General features: G+C 38.9%; 1 protein-coding gene across 3 annotated transcripts in view; it reads right to left on the bottom strand.

Annotated features, from left to right (window-relative positions):
- The window catches only part of ECHID (enoyl-CoA hydratase/isomerase D), a 291880-nt gene that overhangs the window by 193692 nt on the left and 74788 nt on the right, over nucleotides 1-23400 (bottom strand). For all 3 annotated transcript variants that reach the window (XR_016358067.1, XM_089807443.1, XM_089807444.1), the window contains exon 2: nucleotides 8441-8563. Coding sequence is in view for 2 of the 3 variants with exons in the window: in XM_089807443.1 (XP_089663569.1) it covers nucleotides 8441-8563 (123 nt within the window). In the remaining variant the exon portion in view is untranslated. The remainder of the gene's footprint in view (nucleotides 1-8440; nucleotides 8564-23400) is intronic.

The following is a 23400-nucleotide window of genomic DNA, read 5'->3' as shown; positions in this document are numbered from 1 at the left end:
TGCAAGAAAAATCCGTACCATGGCAAAATCGTACACCAACTTGAAGATGGAACCCATACATTGTCTTTAAAATCCGTACGTTGTCTTTAAAAAAACCGTACAGCAAGCACGAAATCCGTACGCTGTCTCCACAATCCGTACGGCAGCCGTGAAATTAACCGTACAAGAACTGGCTTTAAAATCCATACGGTAACTTTGCTGCTAAAAACCGTACGGTATCTGCAACTTAAAAACCATGCATTGCTTTCTTATAAAAATCCGTACGGTGAACCAATAAATTTCGTACACTGCATCATCATTTTAAAATCCGTACATTGAGCTGGAAAATCCATACACTTCCTCCAAAACCGTATGGTGAATAAGTTAAATCCGTACGATGTTGTCTCCTACAAATATGGAACCGTACAGTGTCGTATGGTACTTTCCAAAATCCGTATGGTACTTCCTCGAAACCGTACGGTGCTCTTTTTTTTTCTTTTTTCTTTTTTTTAAATCTCACTTCTGGAACAATTATCTACAATATTTACATATATACAGTACTTACAGTCTTCTCTCAGTTATTCGTCCACGGGGGTGCATTACTTCTTTCATTGCAGACATTCAACTTCAACCTCTTCACTACATCGAATACTTCCTTTCGGTCTAGCATCCACTGTTTTATTGCTCCGTTATTGCTTACTTCCCGCATCTGGTATGGCCCAACCCATTTAATTTTGAACTTGCCTGGTTTGATCTCATTCTGATCGTCGTACAACACCCACTGTCCGAGTGGAAACCTGCTACGCCTGTTCTATGTCATCTCCATATCGCCCAGTTTGTTCCCGAAGCCCCGTACCATGGACTCCGTTAACTGCCCCTTCTGTCCGTCAATAACACTTTCACTCTGTACTGCTACAACTTTTATTGAGCCCTTCCTCTTTGTTGCCTGTGCAGACGGTATCGTGTGTCTTCCTGACTGCCAGTACCTTTCTGCTATATTTGTGGTTCGACGTAATACTTTCTTCCGGCGCAGTCGTACAATAGAATCTTTCCTTCTCTTGGGTTCGTACTGTATGTTCTGTTCTTCAGCTTCAGTCATACCCGTGTTCCTTTCTTCGGCTTCTCTATGTTGCTTCGAACATTCATTTCTTCCTTCGGCTTCTCCATGTTCCTTCAAACATTCATTTCCTTCGTCGGCTTCTCTGTGTTCCTTCGGACATTCATTTCCTCCGTCGGCTTCTCTGTGTTCCTTCGGACATTCATTTCCTTCTTTCTTACCTTCGTCGATCCTTAGCATATTACAACTTGGAAAGAGCTCATAATCCTCTATCTGCCAGTGGTAAAGACCATTTACTGAATCCAGATCGTCATCTCCTTCCAATCGTAGGACTCCCTCCTGATTGGGTTCCATACTCTGCCTCCTCTCATCATCTTCTCCTTCGGAATCTGACGATAGAGCTTCTTCTCCAACCATCTGAGTGTGTAGATCGATGACATATTTTCGGCCTTTGCTTTCGAGTGATAAAGTATTTTTCTTCCAATCGTGCTTTGCCTTGGCTTGTATCAACCACCCCCGGCCCAGAATGGCATCATATCCTCTCCGCTTCAGTGGGATCACGACAAAGTCCAACAGGAACGGTTGTGTTCCAATCATCACTGGTTGTGCTGTCAGGACTCCCAATGGCTTGATTCTATGTTGATCGGCCGTTAGCAGCTGGAATGTAGGCGGCCATAATGTCGGCTATCCCAACTTTTCCCAAGTGTCTTCAGGCAACACATTGACACCGGACCCTCCGTCCACAATTGTTTCCGTCAATACAGTCCCGAGAATTCCCATTTCGACAACTGCTGGATGGCGTCCGGATGAGAGGGCTAACAACATCGGATCTTCTACACTTGCGCCACTTTCCTTCTTTTTGTGCACTGTACTTGCTCCACTTTCTTGCTTCCTTCCATGTTCTCCTGGTAGTTGAGCAGCAGGAACAATGTTTGTGAGTGCCGATCGGAGCTGAGGCATAGTGAGCAACAGATCACTTATCCTGACAGGTATCTCGGCTTGCAAAATTTGCCGGACAATGTTCTGTTCTGCGCAGTCTCGTACGGAAGTACTCGGCGTGTCCTTCAGGTGTGTCGTTTCTGCCTGTGTTGCTTTCTGGATCTCTACCCGTGCTTCTTCCAGTCTCTTCTTTTCTTCTGCCGGGTCGGGGTACACTTTTGCTTGCTTCCGTGTGATGGCCAAAACCTCTTCTTCGTTCGTCCCGACAGCGATCAAGTTGACTCCCGACTTCGGACACCTAGCATCTTCATGATCACCAGGTCCACACCATCTGCATAACAACTTCGGTGTGTTCGCTGTTGTACACTCTCGGGCGAAGTGACCCCACAGATTGCATGCGCGGCATTGAACTATCGGCCGACCATTCGCATCATACTGAATTCGACTCCTTCCGCCATTATTGTTGTTGCTGGTATTGTTGTTATTTTGACCGTGCCGATTGTTTCTGTATCCACCCGATGTGGCACCTTCCGTACTGGTGTTCCCGTTCCCTCCGGACGGAGAGGCCTCCTGTGTCAGGAACACTTGCTGCGGTGTTCTTGTTTTCAAATTGAAAGGGCATTCCTTTACTGAGTGTCCCATAATCTGGCAGATCTTGCAAAATTGCTCTTTTGGGCAGGATCCCTTCGTATGGCCTTCCTTCTTGCACTCCGTGCACCATAGTTCATTGCCCTTAGTTTCCTTGTTCATGTTCTTGAATTCCTTCATCATCCGAATCATGTCTTTCTAAAGGGCACGAACCGTCGTGTTGCTTCCTTCGTCATCGCTGCTATCATTTCCTGAGGATGCATCGTCATCTAAATCGGACGAGTTGGTCTTCTTCTTCTTCTTTGTCTTCTGGTCACTTTCGAGGTTCATTGCTTGGTTGTAAGCTTCAATGTATGTCGATGGTGGCACGATCTTCATCTTCTTCCGCAGCTTCGGGTGAAGGCCTTCAATGAACCATCGTTTCTGTAACCCGTCAGCTGGCTTATTCTCCATCTTACTGATTAAGTCCTTCAAACTCCTGGCAAAGACCCGTACAGTTTCATTCTTCTTTTGCTTGGTATTGAATATCTCTGCGACAATTTCATTGTCATGACGCAAAAGTTGAAATTCTACGATGAACTCCTTAATGTTATCCCAACTATTCAATTTCTGTGGATCAGCATCAGTAAACCAATCAATGGCAACGCCCCGTAGGGTTGCGGGAAATTGTTGGATCCATTCGTTTGTATTTGTTATGCCATTCGCTCTCCAGATCGTTTCACATGTTTTACAATGTCGAATGGGATCAGCTACTTCATCACCATCAAATTTAGGCAATTTTTCCTTCGGACCTGCCATTATTACTGTATGTGGAGGGTTCTGTTGTGTACCTGAGCTATTTTGCACTCCCGCGCTGTTTTGAGCACCCGCGCTGTTCTGAACACCCGCGCTGTTCTGGATACCCGCGCTGTTCTGGACACCCGTGCTGTTCTGCACACCCCCGCTATTTTCTGCTTCCGCGCTGTTTTCTACTTCCGCGTTGTTTTCAACACCCGCGCAGTTTTCTGCTTCCACGCTGTTTGGTGAAGAAGAGGGTTTGTAAACCGTAGTTGTCCGTTCCAGAAGTATATCTCGGACGAAGAGGTCACTCCACGCTCGTGCTCCTTCTGCACTCCAAGCCGTGCGAGTCAATCTGTTTCCGTCAGGATTCTCTTCCCGTGGCGTATGCAGGTTCAGAAACTCCTCCCTCGCTTCTTCCACCAAATCAAGCCGTTGTCGAGTCTCCTTCAACAATCCTTCCGCACTCTTGCTTCCGTCGAAAATCTTCTGAAACCTCCTTCGACGCTCTATCTGCTGAGCCAAAATTAAATTTTCCTGCGCAACGCGTATGTCATCTTTTTCCTTTAGCTTACTCTTGTCTTTGTTCAATTGATTCGGCATTTAATTCATCTCCGCCTGCCTGCGTGCCAGATCCATCGGGCAACGGCGCCAAATGTTTACCGTATGGATTAATTAAGCAACGCACACAGGAAATCGATACGAACACCGAACAGCAAATAGCAGAACTTCTATTATTATTCGCATATGCCAACAGTACATTATGCTTTTCTCATATGATATATGATAACCATGATTACAATGCTTCCTGAAGGGGTTATAAATACTTTCCGACGAACCTTCCCGAAGCTATCCGTCGGCCAAGTACATTATACCCGTTACAAACTGTTTTACCCGTCGGCTACATACCAATACTTCTACCGAAGGGACCCATCGGCCGATGCACAATTTCTACCGAAGGGACCCGTCGGCTGATACACAATTTCTACCGACGACAATAACCAACTCCAATTCAGTTAGATTAAAACCATAAATATTCTCAATTTATGTCCAGTTTACTACCAAACACACTTTAAAAGTTGAAATTGATTTTAGTATTGCAAGTATAAAAAGCTATACCACCACAACATTAGGAAAACATTTTCTGTTTCCAGCATTATTATTAGTTTTAATGATAATATGTGTGGCTCATTGGCAAATTCAGTATTTGTAATTGTTCTAGAAGGCTTCCTGCTAGCACAAATTTTAATGATTTCCATTTTTTATTTGCATTTGATCAAGAAAGCTTGCAGATGGATTGAGCATAACTTACTTTCAGAGTTCCGTAGCTTGTCGCCCATAAGAATCTTATTATAATATCATGCAACTCTTTCACTGTATGTTCTCACCATGCCCACTTAGGAATCTTGATGATCAAAAGTTGTTGAGATTTCACGCTTGTTCATTTAAAAAGTGAAAATTACAAAATTTGCAATTTGACACATCACACGGTCAGAATTGCATGAGAGTGTATAGTATCCTTGTAATGTCCCCTTATGTAAATTCTTAAAAATATGGGACAATTCTATTATAATTCAATTGCAAGAGCCTTCCTTCAAAACAAACACTTGATTCAGAAGGCAAAATTGGTACTTTGCAAGGCTTATATTGCTGATATCACTTATGTAAGAATGATAATTGATATAGCTTAACTTGAGGAATGTCATTGAAATATCTATGTACTGATATTCAAATCTGCAATAAATGAATCTTATCAATTTGATATGATGGAACATGCCAACGGGAATTATATAATGGGGATCTCTGATATGTATACTATACTCAATCTGTAATGGAGTTAATCCTGCTGTCTCAATTATGACAGTATAAATTATACAATAATTAATGTTTCGGATAATCCTTTAGAAATGTGTAATGACAATGTGGTTTGGGTCTGATCAAACCAACTACTTCAAATAATCACTTGTCTGATATATTTATTCAAATGCTGATGTATTTGGTGCTGTTCCTGAATGATATCTTTAGATATATGCAACCTGATTGTTTGAATTTGGCGTCAATGAATGTTTACTCTGCAGATTCAATCTTTATATTTCTACAGATAAATAGAGTTTATGTGTATGTTTGAAGAATCTCCTTATGCTGCTGCATTGGGTGGCTGGTGTATCATACTGCTGATTGCTATAGTCTATTGAATAGTTTATTGTCTGATTGAGGTATTCATATTCTTGTACCTCATTCTCCTTTTTATGGTCTTAATCAATCTTATTTCATTGTCTTTTGTTATCTTTTCTGAATGTGTCATATTCACCTCCTTCCTCAATGCTCTTTTATAATCCTCCTTTTATACATTTTCATATGAGATTTGAACAGTGAAACCCAGGGACTCACACCCCCCCAGAATCCTCAAAGTACCTGTCCCCAAGACGCCCCCGCACCGGGTTCTTGGAGTACCCAAGTACCCCCACCTCCGTTATTCCGCAACCACGCCACTGTCAGATTGGTACTTAAATTTCTATTTGATTTTTGAGTTTAGAATGTTACTATTGGCTAGGTTCTATATTACTATGTTGAGTGTTGAATGGTTTTGGATTGTGTTGCAATTTTTGATTGGCTAGGTTCTATATTACTATACTGAAACATCATTTCATAATTGACATTTCAAGTTCTATATGTATAGTACACGACACCCCTCCCTGCCCTGCTGTCCCCCCACTGTCGTCCCTTGGTCGCCTTGAAATTGTGGCCCTTTGTCCTCCCGTGCCGAAAACTCATCCCAGCATACTGTCATCCTGACGTACCCAAACGTTGGTGTTACACTGGATTTGAGAAGCCACATCCTTTGGATGTAGAAGACATTTCTCTTAAAGTATGCAGTCTGAACTTCTTAATATTCATTATCTCTTGACCAAACAGCACCTCCTATTATTTTAATTAATGCTCACTTCAGTAACTTCCTTGAATCACATCTGTCCTCAATGAATTTCTATTTATCCAAATAGCCAATCTTATATGAAACCATCATTTCCCTTAAGTTAATAGCACCTTCCCTTTATAAATGGTGCATGGAAGTTATAATCCAAATATGATACCCTTTCACTAATTCAATAATACATAGTTCTAGTTTAATCATCACTTATAAACCGATTTGAAGTTTCGGCATATATTATCCAACGAAACTCTTAGATTTTAACATCAAGAAGATGAGGGACATATGAATTAGGAGGTTGAGGACTAATGGCAGGCACCCACGATTTCATAATTCCCGATCTAAATTGAACCAAATATATCATCTAAGCCAAACTTCTCTCATTGACTGTAACCATATTGGTAACATCTGGAATATATCCAATCACGTGGCAGGTTTGATTGAAATCCTTATTTCACCATCACTCCATAGAACTCTGCAATAATCAATCCATGGCACCTTTGCAGTTCTTCCATTTCAAAATGAATTCTCTCTTTCATTGCATATGTATTAAGTATTATATCATTTGTTTATTTATAACTTACTATTATTTTAATCAAATTCTATTCTTTTCTTTTTTTTTATTGATACTATTATTATCTAATTATTAGTTTTTAAATATTGTTTATTTATTAGATTATCTTTTTTTTGATAGGTAATGGACCGAAGCTTTGATTATTTTTTATTATTTTTTGAGATTAATTATTATTATGTGTTAAGCTCGAGCGGATTCAAACCTAGAACCTCCCAAATAAGAGGCTCACAACTTACTGTTGTGTCGTAGGCTCTTGCCTATTTATTAGATTCTCTTTTTTTATTATTTTTTTATTTAATAAAATCTTATTTTTTAATCATTAGTTATTATACATTTTGTTTCAAAATGGGAACATCACAATCCTCAAATGACACCATTTGATAAATATGGGAATACAATCCTCAGCTGACACCATTTGATAAATATAGGAAAACAATTGTAGTTGGACATAAAAACTACTCGTTGACTTCTAACAAATGATACTACCATGAAAGCCCTACCTTTCTAATTATTATTATGTGTTAAGCTCGAGCAGATTCAAAACTAAAACCTCCCAGATAAGAGGCTCACAACTTACCGTTGTGTTGTAGGCTCTTGCCTATTTATTAGATTCTCTTTTATTTATTTTTTTATTTAATAAAATCTTATTATTTAATCACTAATTATTATACATTTTGTTTCAAAATGGGAACATCACAATTCTCAAACGACACCATTTGATAAATATGGGAATACAATCCTCAGCTGACACCATTTGATAAATATAGGAAAACAATTGTAGTTGGACATAACAACTACTCGTTGACTTCTGACAAGTGATACTATCATGAAAGCCCTACCTTTCTAATTGCATTCTTCTCCTAGCTCATAATCCCAATAATCTTATATTTGATTGTTTATGGTTACACAAACTATGCCCACATCAAAACTACAGTGATCAAAGTTGTTACTACGGTGAACAAAGTTGTTAAGATTTCACACTTGTTACAAGTGAAAAATTAGAAAAATAATAATAATTTTGAACATTACACGCTCAGAATTGTGTAAGAGTGGATTGTATCCTCATGTGACACCCTTTTATAAATCTTGGAAAACAATATTGTTGTTGGACATAAACACAACTCAATGCTTACTGACAGGTGATGCTACCGTTAAGGCCCTAACCTACTTTATGCATGTTTCTACTAGCTCATAATCCCAGTTATCTTCCATTTGATTGTTTACAGTTACACAGGGACATCCATATCATCCCTTTCCTTATGTGAAGACTCAAATTCTTTTATTTTTGGAATTGAGGGACACAAGAAAAAAAAATTGGATTAACTGTGAACTGTTTCTTAGTTTAATTAGACTACTTCAACCTAGAAACCTGTGATGACAGCATAAAGCAATCGAATACTACCAAAAGTTGTTGCAGAGAATATAATGAATCCAAATAAATCTTATGTCAAGATGTAAGCATTAGTGTTAGACTTTCTGTCACACAAACTCTTTTACAGATCCATAATAAATATGAAATGAGGCATAGAATTTGACTTGGCCATGCCAATAACAAAAGCAAAGACTTCAAAGGGAATGTATGGAAAGTTAATATTACTTTGCCTGTCAAGATTATAACTCCGATCTTGATATCATCTCGTGCATCATCAAGAGCTCGTGTCATTTCTTTTAAAGTTTGTGGCCGAAAAGCATTCCGTCTTGCTGGTCTATTTATAGTAATCTACAAAAGAATAATAATGTTAGATAGAGAGATCGTATTTATATTTAACACCCTAAATAACTTAACCCCTGTAATCCTGTGCCCAAAAAGGTACACTAACTAAATGCAGATTTCATACCAATCCAGATCATAACTGCACCACAGAACATGTTACTTGCAGGATCTTACATCAACTCAAATGAGAAAGACAAGTATCTAGGTATAAACATTATTCCTGTAGAATTCTATCAGACTGACTATGAATTGTTTTTCGTTAATTTGGACAATTACTATTTAAGGGCCATTTAGAGAAATTATCCAGCAAATTATATCTGTGGAAGTCTAATTAACCTTACCCTGAAGTCTCAACATAAAAGATTGGTGGGAGACAGGAAACCTATTGTATTCTAGAATGCCTCATTCAATTTCTAAATAAAGCATACTGAAGATTAAAACAGGTTTTTCGTATACCATTCTCACCCAGTATAACACAATTTATAGAGGAAAGATATATAATCTTGAGAATGTACTCATAGAGTGAGACTATTGGACCAATTAATGTTTTAGGTTGTGATACTTCACCATCATTACCTGATTTTGAGAAAGCCTATTATAGATTGAAGCGTCAATATAATCACAAATAACTGCTCTCTGGCTAGTTGTTTCTCCTTAATGAAGTCTATTAGCCAAGGTGTTCAGCTTGCCACTTCTTTCATGACAATAAAAAAAAACAATGTGCTGCTTATTGATAAATATAAGCATCAAGGCTCCTCTTTAGGGACTGTCTATGCCAAATACAAATGAATTTCTTCTTACACATTTTTGCCGATGACACTGTTTATGTTAGTGCTTGAAGGATACAGTTTTCTGATTGTTCAAATAGATTGTCTCTGTATTGCCAGGTTTCAAATACTAAGATTATCTAACTGTAGGCTAAAGTCATGTAGTGATATTTTGCTCACCTGATTTGTTGAACTTGAGATGGTCAAAAGAGAACAATCATGGGAAGGTAGATAAAAATATGGGTAGTCCCTTGGTCCCAAATCTTTCTTTTGATGAAACAACGAATTGATTTTCCAAAATGTTGGGCAACTGCCTTTCTAGCTGGCAGATTTCAGGTCTGTCAAATGATTTGCTTTTTTTTCATATGTTTACCATGCTTCTTATTGTTGATTTCAGTCTTGCTACCGTCTGAGAGCAAAGGATACAGAAAATGACAAGGCTGAATTATGAATATGTACCATGCATCATGATCATGGGATATTGCAATTGAAAATTATAATTCGAGGGTTCTTCACTCTGTGCACACTTTATTAGAATCATGTTCTTCTTGATTTAATTTGTGTAATCTTAGAATCTGATTTCATGTTCTTCTATTTCTTAACCATTTGACTAAAGGTCAGTGTTCTTGTGTTTTCTTGGACATTTAGGTTTGACTTTAATTTGGCTATTTGAATTTATTTTCCTAATGTAATTTTTTGGCCTGAAAGAAAGGGCCATCCTGCTTTACAATGGAATAATAAAAGGGGAATATGTTTTTATTCAACGTGTGCTCATTTGCTCCCACGGGTGAGCCACAATCCAGTTATACTAGAAAAGCTAAGCCACAATTAGCACTCCAGAAACAGCTTGATTTGAATTCATAGAAGGCAAATGGCACAAAGAAGAACTACATAAAATAAAACCTTGTCTGAACAATACCTATCTTAAAGGTCAATAAATTTCCATAGTAAATACCAACCCAATGCTACATAATTAAATAAATCAATATTATTTGTTTAATTAACCATAGAGTTTTGTTTAAGGAAATTTCACAAAATATTAGCTGATCAGTTGGCATCCGTATGCATGTAAATGCCAGGTAAAAGCTTAGCATTTACAGATTCACTCAAAAATTCATTTAAAGAGCTTAATTGGCATTCTCACATTCATGACATATAACAATAAGTTATAACTATAAAAAATAGATAGCTGGTAGTTATATTCCAAATAATAAATAGGTAACAAAATCACAATAGTGAAAGATATGAACCTAAGTCTTAACAGTTAACACAGAGAGCTGAAGAAGAAAAAGCTTCCTTATCTATATAATGTCCAGACTCCAAATAACAAGACTAAACTTGGCCAACAAGTCTCGAAGATCCTAAGAAACACGTGTTATACATTAGATATGAGAAATTTTGCTTGGGTCACAATTTTTATCAGCAGTATTACAGTATTGAAACAAGCCTTCAATCCACAAAGACAAACGTTGTATTTAATGTCCACAAATGACCAAGAATAGCTCTGGGAACTGGAATTTTTAACTGTTATAATATCAAAGTACATGGATGAACAAGGCCCTAGATGCAAAAGCAAGAAAACAATGGAATAGACAATCAGAGAAATATCTCACATGGTAACCCCAAAACGAGTATAAATGGCTGTATTATGAGAGGGCCCCTCAATGAGGTAGGAGCTGATGAAGACCAAAGCTAGCAACCAAGGCATACATAAACTCTTCTTAATGATGTAGCTTGAGCATGTCTTATGCCCCACCTAGACTGATGTTAAATTCTCAATCTCCTTTTGAATCATCTCAAACCATATTATTTGAAATGCTGTCTAGCTTTAGGGGCAAAAGGCTAACAATGTCAAACCAACACTAATCACACAAGAAAATCCAATTGCGCAATAAATAAAGTTCTTGAATGACTTCCAACCCTGCAAATATATTTGCAATAAACTCAAAACTTAGCAAATTTGTCTTTGAAAGAGACTACATAAACTTCCATTTTTGGATTCATCCGCAAATCTGAACTACTCCACCAAATCACCAATAGAACTGATCTTTCCAAGGGGACTTTCAACTTCCAAAGTGTAGTCGGAATAAAGTAACTATTGTGTTTAGTACTTGTTAAAGCTAGTCGGGCTGAGTAGTTAGGAGGTGAGGGAATGCATCGGTTGGTTTCCAACCAGTGTAACGCGGGTGTGCACACCCGGGTCAAAAACCCAAAGCACCCGGTAAGCGTATGAACCCAGTGTGGGTGCGTCACGCACCAAAGTACCCCTGCTGGCCGAAAATGTACCACCGCACCTCAGCCGCACCAGTCAATCACCTGGGTGGTTCGCGGGTGCTCAGGTGTAGGGGTGCTTGTGGGATGCTCGTGGGGTGCAGTTGGCTAAATGGCCCAAAAAGTTTTTTTTTTTTTTTTTTAATCTTTTCTTTTTTTATTTGTTTTTTATGCAAGCTTAGAGAGCACTTGGGATGATTTCATTGTCATTATTGACATTTTGTCATTTTGTTGATTGTACTCACTTTGATATGGCTACGATACATTATAATTTATTTCATTTCATTGTTTCATGCTACTCGGCTCATTGTCATCATGAGCTTCATTATGATATATCATATATGATATTCATATTTAAACAATGAACTTTGAATCTTGCATATTGAACTAAGTTAATTTGTTAAATGGTCATTGGTAATGGTTATAAAGTTTCAAGTTTCAAGTTTGAACTTATGGTTTGTGAATCACATTTGAATTTTCTCTATTCAACTAGATTTGGTATGTTATATAATATATTAAAGTATCATTTCATAATTAGCATTTTCAGTCATATATTATATATACTATGCAACCACCTTCCCCCCCCTCCGCGCCCCCGCTGTCCCCAAATTGAGGCCCTTTTTTCCCCGCAACTAAAACTCATCCTAACGTCCCCTCGCACCGCCGCACCCCCTCTCTAGGGCAACACTGTTTCCAACCAAGTGACCCTTCTATAAGTACTTGGAATATTAGCAATGTACTCATGTTGTTTTTGGTATTAATAAAGAAACCATTTCCTTGCCTACTAGTGGTATTAATGGTACATTCGATATTTTACTTATGCGTATCTCAATTGTGTTTTTTTGTACGATTAGCATATCTATGTGAGCTTGAGTGATATTTCCACTCTACATTTTTTACGTCGTTGCCTAAGTCTGAACCTAGAGGTCGGCAGGATGGAGTAATGGGAAGGGCATTTGTACTGCTCATCCAAGTAACAAATAGTGACAGGAAGAGGAGGAAATAACTAGGGAAGACCAGTTGACACATGATTTGGTGACGGCTTGGGAAGTTGCAGTTGATTAGTGTAATGTTCCCGTTATTAAATAAATTTTAATTAAGCTATTGTAATTGGGCTGATTGATTTAATATATCTCGAACCCATTTTTATTTTTGTTTCCGTAATTGTGTTACCGTCGGCTATCTTTGTACACTCTTCAAAAGTTTTCCGCGATGGGTATTTAAGCACGGCTTGTAGGTTGTCATTAGGTATGCGATTTGAATATACTTCTTGTATTGCGAATTCCTGTTGGAATTCTCTGTTGATCACCATTTCAAAAGTGAAAGATCTTCCCTATTTGGCTTGTTCTCAATTTCGATGGGATTCAACCCTCACCCTATTTTGTTGCCTCTGACACTTCGCTCAAATCTGCCAAATCAGAGCACTATCATATTGCAAATTAGAGAAGTCATTATGTTATTGATCAAGTTCTATTGTGTTGAATAAGGTATTTTATAGGACGTTCTATGTTTCTCTTGCATTTTCCATACATTCTATTGACTGCAAGTTCAATACTTCATTCTCTACAGCCTCCTACTGTATGGCCTCCATTACTATCACCATACGGCCCTCTTCATTTTACTGTATGGCCTTCTTATTTCGATGTCTACACCCACCGTATGGCTCCTTTCATCTGTTGTACGGCCACCTTGGTCATCTATCGTACAGCCTCCTAGGTCATCGTACGGCTATAGCTGCACCCCATACCACCCTCCATCATTGTACGGCAACTTGTTGCCCCACACTACACCGTATGGCCTCCCCTTTGCCTGTACTTTGGCGCCTAGCATCCGTATGCCAACTTCACATGTTTGTATTGCCCACTAAAACTTCAAACGTGACAATTTTGAGAGTAGTTGCAGAAACGGGTTATTACAATCAATATGTACAAAGGGAAGCTCATGAGAGAATGGCCCCTAAGGTACAGTATGTGATGAACTTTCAATGCCACCAGCGATGTACGATCTCCTACGAGAGGTTCCTCGCATGTTAGCACGCAATTTGTTATGAGTAAAAGAGGAAAGAGTTGAGACACAAAGGGAACGGGGGAGACAAGTACTCCAGCTATTTGCTAAAAGGACTAGGGAACGCGAGGAACGTAACAATTCCAAAAAGGGAAAAGACAATAAAACTGATTCATGCCCCTGATTCCAAACATATATCCCAGGCGGGTACAAGGAGAAAAAACTAAGGAAGAAGTTGCCTTGAGGAGATTACATCTCCAACACCAGTAGGAGAGACGTCGTAACTTGAGGGGAGGACAAGGGGATTCCACAAGAATCCAAGAAGGGTTGATCGAGCACACAATCGAAGGTATAGAAAATTTGGTCATCTCAAAGACACCAGCAACGAAGTTGGGATACAAAAATCCAGAGACACTTGCACGGAGAGATTTCCGACAGGGGCAAAGTCAAGAAGAAGAGGATATTGTCAGTAATCAAGAATCAGGTTCCTCGTCGAAAGCGAACCTCTAGTCAAGAGGAAGTGTTCCATCGGGAGGAGCTATTCCATCAAGAGGAGGTGCTCCATCCGGAAGAAGTGTTCCGACAGGAGGGAAAAAGCCTCACATAATGGCAATAGACAAACAAAAATTACCAAGGTTCACAGAGGACAGCTCGGAGGATCCTGCTCGCCACTATAAAACATGCATAACAATATGGCAAGCCAACAGAGAAAATGATGACCCAGCTAAGTGGCTAAAAGCTTTCCCTACCACACTAAGGGGTATTGCCATTGACTAGTACACTGATCTGGAGGCAGCAAAGAAAAACACATAGAGTAATATTTGCACAACCTTTGAGGAAGAATTCAGAATCCTGAGGGATAATGATGAAATAGTAACCGAGATTTATAACACAAGACAAGCGAAGAGTGAATCAGTTAAAACCTATAACAGAAGGCTAAAAGAGCTAATAGGAAAACTTGACAAGAAGCCGCAGATGGACTAAGGAAATGATAATTCATTTAAGGATTAACACCGTCCCTTAGGAAAAAGATGAAGATAGTCCCACCATCAACCTTTGGGGATGTGTGTACTCGCGTCATGGATATAGAAAGCGAGAGTAAAACTTCCAAGGCAAGAAGGCATGGAAGCGCAAGTGAAAGTTCCGAAGAAAGTGAAGAAGAATCCAAAACCATTTGAGTGCTAAGAAAAGACCTGAGGCGATTAATGAAGGAAGTGGCAAGAAGTAAAGAAGAAAAGAAGGGAGAGAACTTTGGTGCACTAACTGTGAAAAAGAAGGCCATACAAAAGGAGCATGCCTGAACAAAGCATTTTGCGAGATTTGTCAGGTACTAGAGAACTCAATTAAAGATTGTCCCTACAATTTAAAAAGACAGAGCGCTCAAGTATTCCTAACCCAAGTGGAGCAAACTACACCACCCTCCACTCCTCCGAAGAATACAAATACCGAAGCCTCACCAGGAGGATACAAAAATAACAGGAGAGGAAGTAATAATAATAGCAACAACAACAGCAATAACACACCCCGACATCCAATCCAGTATGATTCCAAGGGGAGGCCTATGATCTAATGTAGGAGATGCAATGAATGGGGACATTTTGCACGAGATTGCCAAATCTGAGGAGGACAAAATGGAGGGATGCTCTGAAAATGGTGTGCGCCAGGCAATCATGAGGATGTGACTTGGCCGAAACAAAAGGGGGTAAATATGATAGACATTGAATACCCAGAAGGCAAAATTCTTGCAGTCGCTAGGATGCAAGCTAGAAAACTAACCTATCCAGATGTTACCATGGAGACGGAAAGATTTCAAGAATCAAAGGACATTCAAAATAGCATGGGAGAGGAAGGAAAGACAAGGCCTACTTCTAATAGGGGTGTACCAAATATTGTGAGGCAAGTACTGGAAACCACTATCCCAGTAAGAATCTCTGATTTATTAGAAACACTATCCCAATTGCAGGTAGCGCTAACTCAGGGGGCACACCTGAAAGGAACAACTTCAAAGAAAGAGAAGGAAGGAGAAGTACGGATAGAAGACAATACCCTATTCACTACAGGAATGGGGAGAACACCAGTGGTAGTAGAGATGGAGATATTAGGGTGCAAGCTTTCAAATACCATTGTTGATATAGGTTCCAGCGTAAATGTTTTATCAGAAGAAGCATGGAAGGAAATAGGGAAACCTACACTTTGGCCACCGACATTTCAACTAGTGGGAGCCGACCAACATAGAGTATAAGAACCTTGATGGGACAAAAAGTCATAGTCAATACACAACAATTTTTTCTAGATTTTGTGGTTATCACTTTAAAGAAGAAAGGGTACGATGCTTTATTAGGCAAGGGATGGTTGGTCGCAGCAAAAGCTACCCATAACTGGAAACAGAACACTCTATCTATTGAGACTGAAGGAAGAAAGTACATCATAAATCTCAGGAACTAGTCAGTAAGTCAGGACTTGGCATCAAACTCTGAAGTTGAAAACTATGAAGGGATGGAACCAAATGAGGAACGGATGCTCAGACTAGGGTAATGCTCAGACGATGACACAAGTTCCCTTAAAGGATTATTCCACTGGCAAATGGGAGCTAATGAAGTTTTCCACGTAGAATGTAATAAATTGCAAATACAAGAATCTCAGTCAAAAGGAAGCTACCTCAAGGGGTAAACGGAGTATAAAGAGAATGGCACAATAAAGTTATTTACTCTAGATAATAAACCTATCAAAGACTTAGTAAATGGGTCAAAGTATATGAAGAAAGGAATAAACAAGTAACCAGTTAGTTTATTAGTACGGAAGGAGGAAATAAACAAGGAAAGCAAAAAGTGACCAGCGAGAAAACCTTCATCCTAATCCCTATAAAAAGGCTGTTCCACACCCTATTATAATTCATAGCAGACTTCACATCCCAGAAGAAGCAACAATCGTACGTGCATACAGAGAGGGTAGAGTGGCCGTACGAGGGCAGTTCTAGGGAGCAAAAGTGACAACCATATGGAAGGAGAAGGTAGCCATACTCCAGGAAGAGGCATCCATACAGCATGAGGAGGCAATCTAGGAGGAGCTAGTCGTATGGCAGGAGGGGGCATCTGTACGAAACGAACAAGCATCCATACATGAGGAAAAACAAGTATCCATACAGCAGGAGGAAGTAATCCAAGAGGAGCTAGCCATACGACAGGAGGGGACATCTATACGGAAGGAAGAAGCATTCATACAAGAGGAGAAACAGGTATCCGTACAGGAGGAAGAACAAGCAGTCATACGAAGGAGAACAGGAAACAAGCTCATACAGACCTGGACAGAAGGAAGGTGTACAGAGGAAGCCATATGTGGAGCAACAAATTTGCAAATTGCCATATGGAAGGAAGACATTCAGATTGTCATACGGAAGGAAGACATCTAGCAAGCATTCCATAAGCCATATGGAGGACACCAGGCAAGGAGTCCGTAAGGAACCCATACTCCATAACAGGTCCATATGTACTATTCATTGTCAATAGGTACAGAGACATTTACTCCTTGGCCATACGGATAGACACTATAGTTGTACAGAAGCAAGAAGAGGTCCATACGGAATGGTGCATAACATGTCACACAAATGGTTGGCACATACAAACAAAAGAAATTTGTTGGGAAGTGAGGTGTTACCACACAAAGGTGAAATTAAGTATAGGAAACCCCAGCAAAGGGAACATTATTGATTCCAAAAAGAAGCCTGCTGCACTGAAAGCACTGAAAGAGATAAGAGAACAAAAGGCAAGGGCAAAATGGCACAGAAAACCACAACTGAGAATATCACATTTGAAAGTGTGATGGGAAGTAAGTGCAGGACCTAGTGGGAGAAAGCAGAAGGGGGTCATCCTCTGAAGAAGGCATTGTGCACAGCAAAGGTAGAGAAAATAATTTTCATGCCAATTTTTGAATTAAAAGAGTTTGAACCTATACTATGGAATTTAATCACAGGTTATGAGAGATCATATCATAGATCTCTAGTGCAGTATTTCCAGCAAAAGGTGACAATTTCCTATTCAGCAAAAGAAATAAGTAGGGTGTTCAGAATTCCCAATAGAGGGCACAAACTGGAAAAAACCCTTATGATAGTAGAAGACAAGAAGTGGTTGAAACTAATGTGCCAAAAAGATATTACAAGTCTAGAATGGGAAGGAATTTTGAAGAACAGTAGGGGTCTCAAGAAAATTTTCATTATAGATGATGAATGACAATGTATTATAGATTTGGTGAAAAGTAAGCTCACAGCCAGCAGCCATACTTCAAACATTGCCCTTTAGATGTTGCCCGTAGTGGATAGACTGTATAAAGGACAGGTGTATAACTGGACTCAATTTCTTTTTGATAGACTTCGAGAATTCATGGAGTTGAAACACAGTTTTTTACATGCCCCATCATGTCGTAGCCTTATTTTTAGAAGCAGTACGAATTCAAGTGAGCAATGAGCACCGAGGGACATTGATACTGGCTAATAGGGTGGAACTCTACAAGCCTGCAATGACATACTGGCTCCATATGGATACCATAAGTGTAGGATCCCACAAGGGGGGCAAACCAAAAAAAAAAAAACTGAATCAAGCAGTTGTGGCTAAGACACTCGAAGAGCATGAAGCAGACGAAAAGAGTTCTGAACAAGAGGGCAGCGATACAGATTCATCTTCCTTACTCACAAAAGGCAGAAATCCGCCTGAGTCACTTGCAAGTACTCCACAAGAAGTTACTTTCTTACCACCTGCAGAGGGGCCGCTTCCAACTGGAATATCAAAATCGCCAGAGATTTACCATAACATGACTGGTGATCCCGAAAGAACTGCTACAGCAGATATTTCCAAACCAAATCAAGCAAGAGTCAAGGAAGGAGCAAACAGCTGGCAACAAATTCTGACATGGGCGGCTTCCAGAATATCACTTCCGAGGATGGTGCCACTAATCTATCCGGAACAGCAGTCTCATACTAAAGTAATAGATTTGAGATGCCAGACAAAGTGTGCGCATAAAGTGAGGTTGCAAACAACTCTCAACCCAGAAGTAGTACATCTTGTTGCTCTCGTGGTACAGCTAGTAGGAGCAGTGGATAAACAGCAAGGGGAAATCCACACTCAAGAAAGTATGGCGGCTGTGGCTATGGCGGATACGGCCCTAGAGGAGGCTGACAGGTTACTCGAGGAAGAAGGCATGGTGTCTTCCCCTCTACAAGCAGTTGCTGAGGTACAGGTAGAGATACAAAGCGAGCATGGGGAACCCCCAGACACGGCTGCAAAAAGCAGCCAAGGCAAAGTTGTTTTTCACTGAGTTGCATGTCATAGAGCATTCTACCAAGGAGCTCATGCAACAAGCTAGGTCTCAAAATCTAGAAGTTGTCATAACAACAGTGGAAGCATTGGCCGGGTTTATGCAGACTAGCTGCCATACAGATTGGGGACTATTAGAGCAAGGTGGATATTCAAAGGAGGACATGGCCACTACGTGGACAAGCAGTTCTATCATTTCTAGTGGACAAGAACAATCGCTGTCTCTCATGGAGGCCCTTGCAGCTATGGAAGTTGTCTTTCGCGTTTATGCAGACTAGCTGCCATACAGATTGGGGACTATTAGAGCAGGGTGGATATTCAAAGGAGGACATGACCACTACGTGGACAAGCAGTTCTATCATTTCTAGTCGACAGGAACAATAGTTGTCTCTTATGGAGGCCCTTGTAGCTATAGAAGTTGCCTTTCGGGAAACCTTCTAGGAACTTCAACAAACAAAAAAACCTAAGGCATGGGGGCTAGAAAGGCTGAATCTTCAACATTCGTGGGAAGCCGAAAAAGTTGCAATGCAAGAAGCCTAGAAAATAAAGAAAGTTGAATTGGAGAGCAAGATCGCCACAGCGAAAGCCAAGAAGATGGGCACTTTAAGGGTATTGCAAGGTGTTCAGACAAAAAAAAGACAGCTGAACAAGATCTACAATGGCTACGAAGAGCTCCGCGCACAGGGATGTCCTCCCATCCTTCTTCTTGAAGTCAAAGTTCTTTTTGTTGTTTTCATGTTTAGCAGTCGTCTGGAAGACAACTTCTTTTTTGGGGGGGGGATAGATGTAGTCGGAAAAAAGTAACTATTGTGTTTAGTACTTGTTAAAGCTAATCGGGCTGGGTAGTTAGGATGTGAGGGAATGCATCAATTGGTTTCCAACCAACCAAACCTTCTATTAGTACTTGGAATATTGGCAATGTACTCATGTTATTTTTGGTATTAATATAGAAACCATTTCCTCGCCTACCGGTATTTTGGTATTAATGGTAGATTTGGTGTTTTACTTGTGTATCTTTATTGTGTTATTCTGTACGATTAGCATATCTCTGTGAACTTGAGCGATATTTCCACTCTACACAAAGGCTAAGATGAACAACATTCAATCTCCAAATAACTCTCAACCCCCCTTGTAAAAAAAATACCAGAGCTTTTCCAAAAAACTCCTTTATTAAATTGTCGTATTGATTAAATAAGCCTTTAACACTTAAAAGTGAGTTTTTCTTCTTCTTTTTCTAGCACATAAAGTCACTTTTCAGCATCTTGTCAATTAAAAAATTCCATTTACTTTGCAACAAGCTGTAATGGTGAGGTACCCGATAAAATATTTGAAGTACAATGGCAACCTAGTAAAATTATTTAAATAATAAATATAGCTCAAAATTACACCCAAAATAGCAAAGATGATTGAAATGCATCAGAATCAAAAACTGATCAGCAAGAGCGATAATGATGAAGAATGATGATAAGCAAACCCAAGCACATGACTTACTAAAAATAGATGTAACATCTCAAAACATTAAAATGAGTCCTCCAAAATCAATTCAGCTCACTGATAACATCAAATTACCAAAGTTAGCCCAAGTTTCTAGAACAGGGACAAGGGAGGAATTTCTAGGATGGCAAATTCTTTTGCCAAGATTTGGGACAACAAAGGGGATGGCTATATAAAATATAGGAATATTTTAAAATATATAAAGAAATATGTATACAAACATTACATTCATATGAAAAACATGGATAAAGCATACCATTTCAACGTCGTAGATCATTAACATACAATCAAAGTTGCAAAGATACGAATATGGATACAAATACAGGCACGGTATTGGGTACGGATAAGACAATTCTTTAAGACACCCAATATGGATATGGCTAGACACAACATTAATGAATAACACATACATATATTTAACACAGCTTTCAAAGTTATTATAGGAGATTTTCATTACTTCAAAAGCAATATTGACACAAAATGCTACATAAATCTTTATAAGTTAATTTAACACTTTACAATATGTAAACATAGTAGAATTGTATTAGATGATAACACAAAAACTGGGTTGCTGAAATAGAAAAACATTTTATTTGTCTTTCTCATTTGACGTAGATTTTGTATATACTATTTTTTGAAATATTTGCTTAATAAAGTTGTTTTAAAAATAAAATTTGGAAAGATTTACGTCGAATCTTTAAAAAAATCAAATCCCATAGTATTTGGCACAATTGGAAAATCAAGTGTTTTAAGTCAAACATGGGTACAATATTCGACGTGTATCCGAGCAGTATTGGATACATTTCCAAATTGGATATGGAGATATGCACGCCCAAGGAGGGACAAAGGAGTCTCAGGCAACTCTACATACAACTTTTCAATAGTCACTATGTATTCATACTTTGGAATTCATTGTCCATATGCATGTGATATTAAACAATAACATACAAAAAGCCCAAAGGCTACAATACTACCAAATAGTTTCATGTTCAAATACAATATCAAAATCAAAATACAAAAAAACAAAGCACGGTACTACTCTTATTCTCTTAGTTACCCAATTCTCCCCCTAGCCCTTCGAACCAAGCGAATTTCAAACCAATCCTTGGTTCTGGTCCTAGTTCCACTTGGGTTCGAATCCAGGCAAGCTGGTTCCTCCAGGCCGAACCTAGGTAGAACCATGGCTGAACCAATGCATACCTAGGCAGACCAAGTGCTAATCAGGTACAATTCCACTAAGATACATTCTATAATTTAGTGCAGAAAATGATTATTAGATAATATGAATAAAGATATTTAATATTCCAAAACAAAGTTTGCTCAAGTTCAAATATTTATTAAATCAAATTAAACTAGCACTCAATATATCTTCCAATTAAATTTTTATATCCAATTGTTGATAATGACCCCTAACCGATTAATTTGAAGCTTTGTATCATGATAAATGATATTTTAAACATTAAACAACATCTTCAATAGGTGAAGGGAGTTGCAGGCTACTTATATAACATATTTCAAGTAGGATGTTAATTACAAACTAACAAGCTTTCTGTACGATGAAAAAGTAATAAGGATTCAACAACTTAGAAATTAAAAAGTCATTAGTACAGCTGATCCCATTGACTTGGCACTATTTGTAAATCAATTAATGTCTTTGATGATGAGAAGAAGAAGATCAAGATTTAGATAATCCATTAGATGATTAAAACTTAGTATAACGTTCTAATTGTTGAAAGTTAAAACAATGATACTTGGACTCGATATTATTTTAATATTTTGGTGTTGATAATAGATATGATGTTATCATTACAAGTTTATAGTGTTTTTCTTGTTTTTATGATACTAAGTGGCATTCTAATCTTAATTCATTCTTCTTGGCTACATACATATGTATGTATGTAAGTAGGTATGTATGTATGTATATATGTATATAATTTCTACATGTTTTTGTACTAACGAACCCAAAAGAGCCCAAACCACATTTCAAAATTTCGACATACCAACAAACTAGTTCTTCGAAATGATGTTATTCTACATTTGCCAACACTACATCAAAATCAAAGTCCTCCTCTAAGTCACTACCACTGTCATGCTCCACCACATAATTCAAAATCTCGTTCTCTGCCACTCCTCGGCTAGGCAAAAAAAAAAATCTCAGCAAATATCAGAGATAAATCAATAACTTCTCGAAAAAATATGAGGAATTTTAAAATGACTTAAATTTAATCAAAATGCAATGCTTTTGCAAAATTCAATAAGTAGATGCACCTAATGAGTCAATAAATGAGTAAACAAATCAAACAAGCTGATCTAGATATATATAAATGAATAAGTAACAAAATCAGCTTGAAAAGCGCGTCAAATCTGCTCCTAATCCACATGTAATCGCCACAAAAACATGTTGGCACGATCCATCACCAGTGGGACACCTGCTACCTCTGGTGATGTCATAGACATTGGGTCTGTCAATAAGGTAGAATCAATAGTTACCACAGCCTCGAAACCAATCACCTCCAACCTAACCTGGGGTTTCGGTGGTGTACTCTCTTTTGTCACTAGCATGTCCATCTCTTCACCCTCCAGGTGCAAATATGTTGCACCTTCTGCAGGAACTACATCAACCACATCTATATCGGCCTGAACAACCTCCACTATCTGGCTCTCTTTCTCATGAATGTCTACTCAGGAAGTTGCTTCTACAATTTTCCTCCCCATTGCCTCAAGAGAAGCTACCTCGGTTGTTGCCACTATCTCTGCCTCCCCTACCTCTACCTTTGTAGGAGCTGCCTGTGTAGTCCCCACTGTTGTGGTCTTGAGCACTAAGGAAACCCTCGCAGTTGTCAAAGATGGTAGCCTCATATCAATTGGTGCTCTCATATGTTTGAATGGCAAAATGGAAGGCAGTAAAGCAGTAGGCACTAAGTGTGTTGAAGTGGGTAGTATAGGATGTGTGAAGAATGCCCGAGGTGCCAACACGGCCTCGGTCTCATCATCCTCTGTT

Source organism: Cupressus sempervirens, chromosome 10, assembly GCF_028749045.1.
Source record: "Cupressus sempervirens isolate cs-2001-9-10 chromosome 10, ASM2874904v1, whole genome shotgun sequence".
In the NCBI taxonomy this organism is placed as follows: domain Eukaryota; kingdom Viridiplantae; phylum Streptophyta; class Pinopsida; order Cupressales; family Cupressaceae; genus Cupressus; species Cupressus sempervirens.
This window is presented reverse-complemented; position numbering and strand designations above follow the sequence as displayed.